Source organism: Vicugna pacos, chromosome 14 (assembly GCF_048564905.1).
Source record: "Vicugna pacos chromosome 14, VicPac4, whole genome shotgun sequence".
Classification (NCBI taxonomy): domain Eukaryota; kingdom Metazoa; phylum Chordata; class Mammalia; order Artiodactyla; family Camelidae; genus Vicugna; species Vicugna pacos.
The window spans coordinates 65,090,112-65,103,365 of NC_133000.1; the positions used below are offsets into that span (position 1 = coordinate 65,090,112).

A 13,254-nucleotide genomic window follows, 5' to 3' on the forward strand; every position below is an offset into this window, starting at 1 on the left:
ATGGTTGAATGGTGTGCTTCATAATGAAGTTTATCCTTTTATGCACAGAAAACAACTGTATAAACTCTCTCTGCATTAATATGTAATAAATAATTAAAAATAATTGTAGTTATATTATTATAATGGCTAAGAGGGGAAGCAACCCCAGTGTCCATCGATATACATACATACATACAATTTTCAGCCTGAAAAAGGGAAGAAATCCTGTCACAGGCTACAACATGGATGAGCCTTGGGGACATCACGCTCAGTGAAATAAGCCCATCACAAAAAGACACACAGGACGGAAGGGAGAAGGATGGTGGCCAAGGGCTGTGGGAGAAGGGGGTGCGGAGCTGCTGTTTGATGGGGGCAGAGTTTCGGTTTGGGAAGATGAGACAGTTCTGCAGGTCTGTTGTACAGCATGAATACACTTAACACGACTGAAATGTACACTTAAAATGGTTAAGATGGTAAATTTTATGTTTTTTTAAAACCTGCATTAAGTATAAGGAGATTATTTTTAAAATGATGTAACTTGCAGGATCATCGCACTGATGAATTACGAACTGTGCTAGAGAGATCTACGCAGTTTGCTGCCCAGAGCCAAACCCTTACTAAGCTTCAGGAGTCGCTCTTTCACTCTAGAGCCCGCTTTCCTGAATAAACATCTGGGATTTGCTAGGATTCAGCAGCTAAAGGGAAAAGTGGAACTTTACATCTTTCTCTGTAACATTTGCTGTTTCCACTGGAGAGTAAGATGTTAAAGCAGGGAGAAACTTTAGAAATTACACTTTAGAGTATGAGAGAGTGAAATCTGGACTTTAATTGAACTAAATTATTTGCCTAACATCATGATGACAGAGAGTAATTACGAGAAGAGCTGGAAAGAGAAACCATCTCCTGGCTCCCTCCACAATTTTGCACAATGGACTCAGCAGAATTCCTCCCCTCTGAACTGCACTGTTCAGTACGCTGCCACCAGGGGGCAGCGCGTGTGTTAGCCTGCAGTCCTAAACCCTGGACGTAAGGCCCTAATACATTTCCATTATCCCTTCCTCCAAATCCCTCACCTCCAAAAAAAAAAAAAAAAAATATATATATATATATATATATATATGACTTTATTAATATCAATAAGCATAAAGTTTAAAAAAATCCATAATTTCTCTTCAAACAAAGATTTGGGTCCAGTGGAGGGAACATCTTTACTAATCCTTCACTATTTTTGATTTATCCCAATCCTAATTGATATAAGAGTCAATAAATATACTCATTTTAAACCAAAGATTACGTAACCACAGAAACCCATCCCTTTCCTTTACATTTTGAGCCGAAGTTTCCTCCTGCGTGGCCTCTGAGGCTTCAGACCACAGCAGCTTCAGTTGTGTGAAGCCCACCTGGCGTCCGTCTGCAGTCTGCCTCCTGTGTCAGGCTCGGTTTTTCTAAGACCCCATGGCACAAAGGAAGGTCTGTCAATGGGCCTAACGCTCCAGCGACTTTTCAGAGTGAAAAACAGAGAGTTTCTAGTCACAAAGTAAAACCTTTACGGACACCATTCTTCCAGTTCGATGATGATAATGTCCACTCTGTTCACAAATAACACTGCCCACTGGAAGCTCAAACCACAGCAGCTAATGGGGGAGACCTGAGTTTAAAGACAGGCCCTCCCTCAGCAATGACCTCGGGCACCCAGACTTCACAGTTTCGTCTAATGAGAGGGGTGAGGGGACAGCAACAGCAGAGACATTCTAGTGACTAACCCAAGAGTCAACGCCACACTTTCAGTGGCTGTGGTCCCTAATTATCCAAAGAGAGGCAAGCATGAGCTTTAGCTCACAAATTTCTTTGTGTTTGTGTGTTTTGGTGGGGGGTGGGGGAAATTATGTTTATTTACTTATTTTTAGAGGAAGTACTGGGGATTGAACCCAGGGCCTCGTGCATGCTAAGCATGTGTTCTACCACTTGAGCTATACCCTCCCCATCAGCTCACAAATTTCAAATGGCTTTCTTCCTTGAGCTCAACATGCTTTAAAGGGAAAAAGGTATTCAAACGCAAGGCACAAGGGAACAGTTCATTTTTAAGCTGTAACAGCGCTCACTGTAGTTAAACGGCATTCAGAGAAATTACTCTCTGCTCATATCCATTTGCTCTCATGTAACTAACTACTCATGATCAATCTAATCCAGCATGAAACTGACGGTAAGAGCAATTACACACCACCAGTTACTAATGGTAAAACAGGAACAAGGCGTGCACAAGACAATGAATGGATCACTGCAAAAAAAACCTTCCCCAACAGTGAGTGGACATACCTGTGGTATGTCTGTGAGATGGAAAACTGCTCCACAGTAAGGAAGGACCCAGAGTGGATGAATCCCAAAGACATCCTCTGAATGAAGTAGCCCATCTTAGATGTCACACACATACTGCAGAACTTCATTTATGTGACATTCTGAAAAAGGTGAAAATTATAAAGATGGAGACCAGACCAAGGGCTGCCAGGGACGAGTGGCAAGGTGAGGGTGTGAGTGCAAGGGAGCCGAATGAGGACGGGCTTGTTTGGTTTGGTTTCTTGGGTTTTTCTGGTGACGGAACTGCTCTGTGTCAGAACTATGATGATGGTTACGTCAGTCAACTTTAAAACTCATAGAATCATACAACAAAAAAGGTCAACTTTATATAAATCCAAATAATAATATTAAAGAGTGAATGCATGAGAGCATGCAACTCTTCTAAAACGCTGAGTTAAAAGGTGAAAGAGTAAGAGCGTTCTGAATTAAGGTAAGATGGCACACATCCATTATTAACAGAGACAAGAGATACATAAATCAAATACAGCGAAAGGGCTTTGTTTTGATCCTGGTTTGAATAAACTAGCTGTACAGACTGTTTTAGACAAGTGGGGGAATTTGCACACAGCACTGTATGATACTAAGGATTTTTCATTCATTGTTGGGTAGGACTATAGTTATGTAAAAACTAAACTTTTAAACAAAATTTAATACTAAAATATTTAAGTATGAAATATTTCTGGTATTTGCTTCAAAAAATTCTCCAGAAGCAAGCAAATAAACAAAGATTCAAAAAACAAAGCAAGTCAGGCAGATGGAACAGGGAGGGCAAAGCCGGGATGGCGGGTGGATTCCGACGCCATATGGGTCCACGAGGGCTTACTCTGCTCTGCTTCAGAGCATGGCCAGAGATGTTCATAACAAAATGATGACAGAGAAAAAAAGTCTTCATAGATACTCCCTAGAATGCCATCCAACTGTTCTTTACTCACTTCTAGGACTCACTAATTTCCCCTCATCAGTTTTATAAGGCTTTTATATTAGTCATCTAATTATATAGAAAACCAACTCAAGGGAGAAAGTAATTCAAAGCAGGTAGTTGTGATTCTTCTCAAAAATAATGGCTTAAAGAATGCTTTTCAAAGCTCATTTAATGCTCATAAATCATTAAAAACATCATGAGATGTAGAAATATTAATAATTTCCATTAACTTGTCTGCTGCACCCTCCTACGTGCAGATGACAAGGGCAGGGAGAGGTAATTAATGCTCGAAGATTTAAAAGCAGATGTAGGAATGAGCAAACGGACAAAGGTACAGCATAATACGAGAGGTTTTCTTTCATTTGCTGTTTCTCCCTCTAATTTACTCTGGTGTGACTCAAATCTGAGAGCTCTATGGAAACACTCCCAACCCACTGGAAATGAGCCCTTCCTTACTGGGCACCTCTGATGTGGAAGGCACGGCCAGGCAATCAAATGAGGAAGATGTGGCTCTCACCCAACCAGCGTTAACAGAAGAGAAAACGCTATTTTAGTGTGAATTATGTTGAAAATAGCGGTGTTTAAGGCTGGTGTGCAAAAACAATTACATAGGCAGAAATAACAGAAAAACTACAAGGTGGAACAGCCCCATCAGGGCACAGAGGCAGGAGTGGCCTGGGGGAGGGCGGAGCCAGAGGACTGAATCAAAGCAGGTTTGTGACAGCTGTTCAGCAGAGCCCCTACCCCAGAGCTGACGGAGAGGCCCCCAGGGTCTGGGGCAGGCTCCCCGGAAGAGCAGAGGAACCAGGCCGGAGTCGGCAGCTCCTGCTAGTAGTGTATCTGACCGCCCCAGACGTCTGGAGAGTGGCCCTGCTCCTGCAGCAGTGACTGCAGTACAGGGCAGGGCGAGGTGACTGAAGAAAGGGCCCCAAAGACACTGTGTCCTCATCCCCTGAACCCGTGATGGCAGCACCCTGTGTGGCGCAGGGACTTCACGGACTGTGGTTAAAGTTAAGGGCCTGAAGATGCAGATATCCAAATGGGCCCCTCTGAGCCCAAGCCCCTTCCTGGCTGGGGGCGGGGAGCCGCAGTGGTGCTCTTCTGTGCAGGGAGCTCCTCCAGAGCCTCCAGGAGGGCACACGGCCCTGACTGCAGCCCAGCGAGGCCCTGTGGAGCCGAGGGATGACTGGTCCGGGTGGCTGTGAGCGATGGCGCCGTGGCACCGTGGCCCCGCCGGCAGCACTAGGAAACTAACATGACACCAGACCCGCTCCTTTGGGTGATTGCCTGTGCCTGTGCCCTCCCTCTGCTGCCCCTCACCCCTGTCACTCGCCAAAGAGGGCACTTCTGAGGAAAAGACATGGCTTCTGCATCTCACATCTTCACTCCAAAGTCCCTTCCTCTGGAAGGTCCTCCCAGCCCTGTGTAACCTGCCCAGGTGAGGTCACAACCCCGCCCCAAACATCAGCTCAGCACCTGCGCCTCCTGCCTTGGTCCTTGCTTAGCTGAAGTTGCTGTTTTTTCTTCTTCAGAGTTTGCACTCATCGAGCATTTACTAAGTGCTAGGGACCACGCAAAGGAATTTTCATGGGTTTTCTCATTCAAGCCTCCCCAAAACCCTATCGGGTAGACACGATTATTATCCCCCATTTTTAAAACTGAAAAGTTCAAAACCACCCAGCCAGTGGCTGGCAGAGCTAGAATCTGAAGCCAGGCAATCTGACATAGGAATTGGTGCCCTTAACCATGACATTAACATCTGCCTCTTACGGGAGAAATACAAGTTCCAAGATCTTTTGCTTTTATTAACAAAATACCCCCTTGTGTTCAGCACAAAGTAGATAAGTAATAGTTACTGAATATGGACGAATGAGTCAAAGATAGCTTTTCCATCTACTATTCTTTTTTTGAAGAAAATTTTTTATTATGGGATGTAATGATATAATATCCCCCAAATACCCATCTCCCCAACTTCAACACTTAATCAATGTAGGGCCCATCGTAACGCCAATACTTAATCAGTTTAATATTATAGTATCTTGTAGAAAGAGCCCCCTTCAATATTCCTCTTTATCAGTTACATGTCCATTCATCTGTGTTAACACATACTTAAAAAAATCTTGAACTGGGAGGGTCAAAATAACAATAAGCAAATAATACTAAGCAAAATACGAAACAAGGAAACTGTAACGGGGAGATTTATTTCTTTCCCTATATAAAATTAAATTTTTCTGCAGCATATAAGTACTGTAAACAAAGTTAAAAAAATGGGGAAATACTTGTAACACACATGACAAAAGACTAGTATTCTCAATGTATAAAGAATTCTTACAAACCAATAAGAAAAAGACCAATGACACACTGTCTGGAAAAATGAGTTCAGGCATAAACAGACAGTTTCCCTACTATTCCTAAGAGACAAAAAGACAGGACTTCCAAATGATGCTGTCTGGCAGCATACTTCCTTGATGCTCAACAGTGTAGGAGCAACAAACACTCCAGAAGAGAGGAAAAACAATTCTCACCTGTAATTTTGTTTCTTCAAAAACGCACCGCCCTGGAATTCCACACCATCGCGAGTCTGAGTCTGAAAAGCTTCTGACGTCAGGATCCTTCCGAACAGGACACCAGGGTAGGACTCCCACCTCGTAGTGTGACCAGAAGCCCATGGACCAAGAATCCAGTTCTCAGTCCTGCTAGCGGGTGAGATGAAGAGGAAGGTGAGTGGAGAAAGCTGAATGTTTAAGAGACAAGGGGCTGAAAGACAAGAACACATCCTCCGGCCCCTCGGATGCTCTCAGACCTGTGGGTGGGCCCATGGAAGGAAGGAACTGCCGTTCAGTGGAAAATGTGGTCCACCAGCCCAAGGGGCGGCAGGATGCCGCGATCAGAGGGCAGTTCCCACTGACCTCGAGGGGGGCTCACAGTCCTCCACCTTCTTGAGAGATAGCAGCTATAGCCTCTCCTCCAAGTAAGGAAAATGAGAAAGAAAAAAGGGTATCTTCAGCCATCCGGCAAAGCTTAACTTAGGAATATTGAGCTTCCTGAATGTGGGTTTCTGAGTCTTTTAAAGTCATACGTTTATTTAAAAAAAATTCAGACCACATCTGAAGTATCCTTGCCAAAAATGGTGACTCTGAACCTAATTAAGCCTCTAGATCCACTGTCCAGTTTCTAGGAGGTACAGAGTATAGAGGAACAAGCTGAACCACGCTATACAAAAACCTGACTAAATCCACAAAGCGAGCCATCCACAGGCCACACCAAGTGATGCCAACACATCACTGGCGTTAAGGAGACCGCTCACAGGGCTGCTCTAGACCAGGCAACGCAAACTGTGGCCTGCGGGTAAGTGCAACCCACTGGTAGAGTTTAAAACAACAACAACAAAAAAAACTGAAACAAAATGTTACTGGAATGCAGCCATGCGCATAAAGTATCCTCTGTGGCTACTCTGGGGGCCCAGGCAGTGGAGAAGCTGCAACCGAGACCATGTGGCCTGCAAAGCAAAGAGTTAGTAACTGGACCTTTTCAGAAAAAGTTTGCCAACTCCCATCCTGGACTAAGAGGCAACAGGTGCTCAACAGAGTACCACGTGTGGCCTTTGTTGGGAATCTGATTCACAGAAACCAACAGTATAAGTGCATTTCCAAGGCAATCAAGGAAATGTGACTGTGGACTGAGTTTTGAAAAACACTAAGGAATGACCTTCATAAGGAGGTGACAGTGGTATTACCGTTATACAAGAAGATGCCTTTTTGGAGGTGCACACCACACTGGCTAGGGGTGAAATATTACATCATCTGCAATTTAAACTATTTCAACAAAAAGATGAAGCAGATATGGCTAAAAAAAGACATCATTTTAACCCATCGTGAAACCTATTTGATGGATATATGGAAGTTCATTATACTAGTCACTCTGCTTTTATGTTTGCTTTAATAAAAAGGAAAAAAATTAGAGCCTTGATTAAAAAGTAGAGTTTCTCTCTATACAGCCTCTCTCTCAGGCAGGCCTCCCGCCACACCCTCCTTACACAGAGTTACATTTAAAGCTTCTTATATTTGCTCCTGGTGTCCGCCACCAAGAATGTCCCTATTTCATGTCTCTCCTGTAAAATTCTACTCTGCACCCGAGGTCCAGCCGCAACGTGATGTCCCAGGTTCTCGGGCAAGAATCATCCCACTGTGCTCCACCCGCCCTGGGGCACTTACTTCATCCTTTTTAGCTATTGACCAAGTCTACTAAGTCATGACGTCACACAACCCGAGACTTCTAGTAACTGGGTCTTCTCTGTAAACCTGTTGGGGGGGGGCATAAATAACACCTTCCACGGAGTAAGCTCTGCCCACACAGCTGTCAAATCCTCTCAAATCCAACCGAAGCAAGGCTGTCTTGCCCTCAGGAGCAGTTTCACTGACAAAAGAGAATTTCAATTAAAGAACCGATTCCTGTTAAACAAGATGCTGGCCCTGTTTAACCAACACTCTCATAATAAAATCTCTTATCTACTGTTTCCCTCTGGATGGAGACGGTTCTAGAAAAGACCACTAAGATTAGATTACTTGAATGTGCCCTCTTATCATCATCTTCCTTGGGACTCATCGCTCTGCGAAAACTGCTGTGCCCACCTCCGCCCCGGCCTGCAGGGGCGGGCGCCCTACCTCCTGGGAAAGGCCTGGCTGATGTGAGTACAAAGCCCTTCAATGACTCCACTTGGAAGAGCTGACCCAGACTGGAACTTTCAGGAGATCTTACTACATAAAATAACAGGAACATGAACAGATAATTTAAACCTATGCAGTAACAGTTTCCATCCCTGCTCTATTTTACTTCCAGCTGCCCACTACCTAAGGCCAGCATGAATAACAACCTTCTCTAGAACCAGGACTAACAGTCTGGACCCTCGTTTGTGAGGTCAGCTAGTCTCAAATATTTCCATACACAAGCCCAACCATTAGAAACTAGCCTAACTTTGCACATTCAGCTTTTAAACTACAAATGCTTTCTACCAAGGCAGCCTGCTTATTCAGGAACTAATGGCTCCTCCTGGGAGTCGGTTGAGGAAAACAAGGCATTTGGGGAAAATGTGGGCCACCTGGGAGACCTCGCCATCTTAGCATTTCAATAAATTGCATGAGACCCGGGAGAATAGTCTTCAATTATATGAAAAAGCACATAAAAACGTGTGTGCGTAAGACCTACACTTTATATAGGTCAATCCAACTGACTTAGAGAGACCCTTTAGTGTTTAATACATGACTTCTCCCTGGGACGTTTAGCAAAATTAACATCCTGCTTTTTAAAAAGTGGCTACAAGTCTCGTGCATTTTCTTATCAGTTTATATAGACAAAGTCAGCTGGAGTCAGGACGGTGTGCTCAAAAAACCGTGCACCTGTTTCCACTGAGACTGTGGGGTTAATCTTTGACCAAAAGAGTGAAAGCGATAACCACATTTTATAATCAAGCCAGTAACAGAAATTTCTCCAAAAACTCAGCTGAGTCTAATTGCTCCCAAAAAACGCCTGAGCTCAAAAACTGACAAATGCCAGAAGCTCTTAGATTTCTTTTGCAGCTCCTGGTCTCCTCGCAAACAGGAATCTCTACAATTAAAAGCAGAATTTCTTAAGTGTCAGCCTCATTCGACTCAGAGATCATGTTAAAACTACCTCCTACCTTCTGAATGGTCATCACTTTTCCCCCTTCGGGAACAGGCAGCTTCTACACCCGAAGGAGCTCCCTTTCCTGCCCCCGCCCGTTCTGGCCGCGGCGTCCGCGTCACGCGGCGCGGAGCCATTTGTGGACGCGGTTAACGTCCCCGTGTCCCCTCCCTCCCAGCGGGTCCCGCGGGCGTCCGCGTCTCGTCACCGCCGGGCTCTGCCCGCTCCCCCGCCCTCCTTCCCTCCCCGGAGCCCGCGGGCTGCGGACTCGGCCCCGGCGCGACGCGCCGGCAGCGACGCCCGAGTCCCCAGGGCCCCCTCGCGACAGGAGCGGGGACAGAGGCCCCGGCCCGGAACGCGCCCAGCGCCTCACCTGCGGCCCAGCGCGGTGCCGTCGGGGACAGCGGGTCCGGGCGGCCGGACGGAAACGGCGGGCCGAGGCTGCAGCGGCCGCCCCGGGAGGCCGCCCCCGGGGGCGCCCCCTGGAGGCGGGACGCGGTCCCGCCCGAGCGGCCGTGCGCGCACCTGGGCTCGCGCCGGGAGCCAGGCGGGCGCACACCTGGGGCCTGGCTGCAGACGCGCACGCTCTAACGCGGCCCACCCGGGCGTTCATGGGCGGCCTTGAGCTCGTCTTGGACCCAGATTCACCTGGGGACACACCACATCAGTTGGGGACACACACATCTTCTTAGAAATGAGCGCACACTTCGGGATGCAGCCTGCAGGGCGGATATACACATCACCAAGGTCTCACCCTCCTGCTACACGCTCAGCGCTGATACCATATGGGATGCAGATAATCATACAGTCTCGATAGTGCCACTTATTTACCAATTCTCCATTTAAAATTAAAACTGAGGTTGTAGGAGACAATGGAAGAAAAGACTTACCATCTGTTCCCTGGATCCAAGGAATAAATTTGAGCCCCAGAAACTAGGGGAGTGAAGACCAAAAAGCTGAAAGAGAATTTTTCTCTACGGATTTGTTCATTCTGGTCTTAAGCGATGCTACTTCGCGGACCCAGGTAACAGGAATGGCACAGAGATGGAGAGGGGGGCCACCTCTGCCCCTGCCCCCCAAAGACACAAATACATAAGTACTAGTTATTGAACTAACAATAATCACCCTTAATCATTTTCTGCCTCTTCCATTTTTTCGTGTATGTGGGCTGGACTCATGTGGTTTTTACAATCTGGTTTTTATTCAGACGTTTCCAATAATGCTGATGTGGCATTTTGAACAGATGTACAATTACTAAAGAAGTCTAAAAAATCAGATTCATGAGCCATAATTGCAGATTTCTTTCTTGTTTGGGGAAGTTCCGGATTAAATTGAAATATATAAAAAGCCTTGTCTGGTGTATACTTTCTTAACATACTATTTTTAAAGAGTAGCAGTAATCATCGTAATTTTTTTCAAAAGGAAGAATTGTTTCGTTTTTATTTATTTGTTTAGTTTTTGAGGAAGGAAGATCATGTGAGTAAAAGAAAGTGAGGAAAATACATGAATAGATAACTCTCGTGATAAAGGAAAATTAAAGATGGTAACAAGGTGAGTGTTAAATTGCATTTATTGCCAGATAAGGCTGGGAGAGTCTGATCCAACATAGATTGGGCTCTTTGGGATGAAGTCTTCAGGTTAACTGTCAACAAATAACCCATAGACAAATAGTTTAAAGTAGTAATTTTCAAAATGTGGTCCCAGAGCAACAGCATCAGCAGCACCTGGAAATTTAGAAATGCAAACTCTCAGGCCAAACCCCAGATCTTCTGAATCAGCGAGGAGGCAGGGCCCAGTCAAATGCACTTTAACAAGTGCTTTTTTTCATAATGATAATTTTTTTCCCAGTTTTACTGAGCTACAATTGACACAAGGGCTGTATAAGTTTAAGGTGTACAGCATAATGATTTGACTTCATGCATCATGAAATGATTATCACAGTAAGTTTAGTGAACATCCATCATCTCACAGAGATACAAAATTAAATAGAAAAAAATTTGTGATGAAAACTCTTGGGATTTACTCTCTTGACAACTTTCATGTATGACATACAGCAGGGTTAATTTTGTTTATCATGTTGTACATGACATCCTTAGTACTTATTTATCTTATAGCTGGAAGTTTGTAGTATCTTTTGACTGACAATTCTAAATCCCTCCCTTTCCCCAGCCCCGTCCCTGTAACCACTAATCTGATCTATTTTTCTGTGAGTTTGTCTGTATGTTTATTTGTTTTTGAAGTATAATTAACCTACAACACTGTTAGCTTCTGTTACACAGCATAGTGATTTTTTCTATACATTACAAAAGGACCTCCATGATAAGTCCAGCTATGACACGTCACCAAAGATACTGCTTAGTTATTGACTAAATTCCCCACCCAATATGTTCCAGACTTGGAACTCATTTAGTTTGTTTGTACCTCTTAATCTCCCTCAGCCATTTCGTTCCTCCCCCCACCTTCCTCGCCTCTGTAACCACCTGTTAGATACCACATATTTAAAAAATAAAATGATTAGAAATGCAGGATGCTCAAGGCAGTTTCTATAAACAGTGTAACTAATGGGTTTAAAGTACTTGAGGAACTAATTAGACTTAGAACATAAATGATAAAAATAAACCTGAGATTGTTTCTGGGTCATTTAATTCCAGGATTAAAAACCTCAAGAAAAGGAGGGTTACCTCTCCTTCAATTATTTATTGACTATTATTATGTGCCGAGTACGGGTCTAGGGCTTTCTATAACTTTTATCATTTAAACCTCCCAATAAATCTGTGAAAAAGACAGTATTATCCCCCATTTCATAGCTGGGGAAGTCAAGGTGCTGAAAGACTAAGTTACTTACCGAGTGAGTTTCCTAGGGTGGCCAGGAATTGTCACAAACGGGGTGGCTTTAAACAACAGAAATGCTCTTCTGGAGGCCAGGAGTCTGACATCAAGGTGTGGGTGGGGCCACGCCCCCTCAAAGGCCCTAGGGGAGGGTCCTTCCTCGTCTCTTCTGGCTTCTGGTGGCTCCTGGCACTCCTTGGCTTGTGGGAGCATCACTCCAATCTCTGCCTCCACCCTCCAAGGGCCTTTTCTCTGTGTTTCTGTATGTGTCCTGTCCTCTTTGTAGAAGTCACCGGACATTGGATTTAAGGCCCACCTAAACCCAGGATAATTTCCTCTCAAAATCCTTAACTAATTATGTCTGTAAGACCTGATTTCCAAATACAGTCACATTCTGAAGTTCTGGGTGGACATGATTTTTTGGGGGGAGGCACTGTTCAACCCACACATGGATTTTTCCTTCACATGTGAGCTTTATGCCCCCAAATGCCAGCTATTTCCAGACGACCACCAAGGAAGTCATACAGCACACAGAGTTTTGTGGAGATTTAAAGGCATGTTTCTAAAAAGAGGCTGCACTGCACACCCACAGTTCAGCCACAAATCTGGGCAGTGCTGCCTCCAGAGATCTCTTTACCCTGCATCGCTCTGGAGGCCCAGGCTCTCCAACATCTCACTCACCTGTTGGGCAAAGCAATTTAGTGACCACTTTCGGTTACCTGAGCATCCTATATGGTGTCTCCTTCCCACCAGTGCACCTGATCACAGCTTTATTACAAACCCATCCATGGCTTTCTTGAATAAAGATTTCTCTGTGATGTCATACGTGTTCCTTCACTTAGAAAGAAAAGGAATTTCAAATGAAGCCACAATTTACAAAGTAGAACATGAAGTCCCCCCCACCCCCACTTCTTATAGCTCATAAGCAGCCCATGTTAATATAAACTGTAGTTCTAGAAGTGTAAAGAAAAGAGATTGGAATATGAAAGAAGAACAAGTGAAAAACCTTAATATTTGATGGCATTCTCTTGGCTCCTGTCTCCACCATTGTATTTTCTTGTCTCCTTCATCCTGATTGAACTGTCCCACACAGGGCCATGTTTCTTCTGCTTTGAAATAGAAACCAGCTTCTGATTTTCATCTTGTGAGGAAACTTATCTTAAAAGAGGCCATAGCCTTAATTAGTATCTTCTTGTTAGAATTTTAGAGGCAAGAGAGGTGATTTAAGACAAGACTCTGTAGGATTTTACAGTGAAGCTGTAATATTCAATAATTATATTTGATGTTTATTAATGAATATTTCAAGTAATATGCAATGTCTCACTTTACTGAAAATCAGGGCTACTCAACACTTGGGATGCTTCTATTTGGATCAATACAGTAGTACGTCCCAGATGCCCCTTATGTACATACAATACGGCTGACCCTTCAATGGCGCTTATGCCTCATGATAACTCATTTCTCCCATGCCTGTAGAAGCTTTTACCGTAAATATGAGGCCCAAAGGA

The 13,254-nt window shown here is 44.5% G+C and overlaps 1 protein-coding gene across 3 annotated transcripts in view; it reads right to left on the minus strand.

Moving 5' to 3' along the window:
• The window catches only part of GGACT (gamma-glutamylamine cyclotransferase), a 34,158-nt gene extending 24,761 nt beyond the window's left edge, over positions 1-9,397 (minus strand). The window contains exons 1-3 of one of the 3 annotated variants that reach the window (XM_072976500.1): positions 8,934-9,007; positions 5,782-5,949; positions 2,296-2,435 (exon numbers count right to left, since the gene is read on the minus strand). In XM_072976500.1, coding sequence (XP_072832601.1) covers positions 2,296-2,423 — 128 coding nt within the window. In that variant the 5' untranslated portion in view covers positions 2,424-2,435; positions 5,782-5,949; positions 8,934-9,007. Of the gene's footprint in view, positions 1-2,295; positions 2,436-5,781; positions 5,950-8,933; positions 9,008-9,290 lie in introns of those variants that run through there. The other 2 variants (XM_072976501.1, XM_015242697.3) reach the window with 2 other exon arrangements.
• Positions 9,398-13,254: the final 3,857 nt, after the last annotated feature.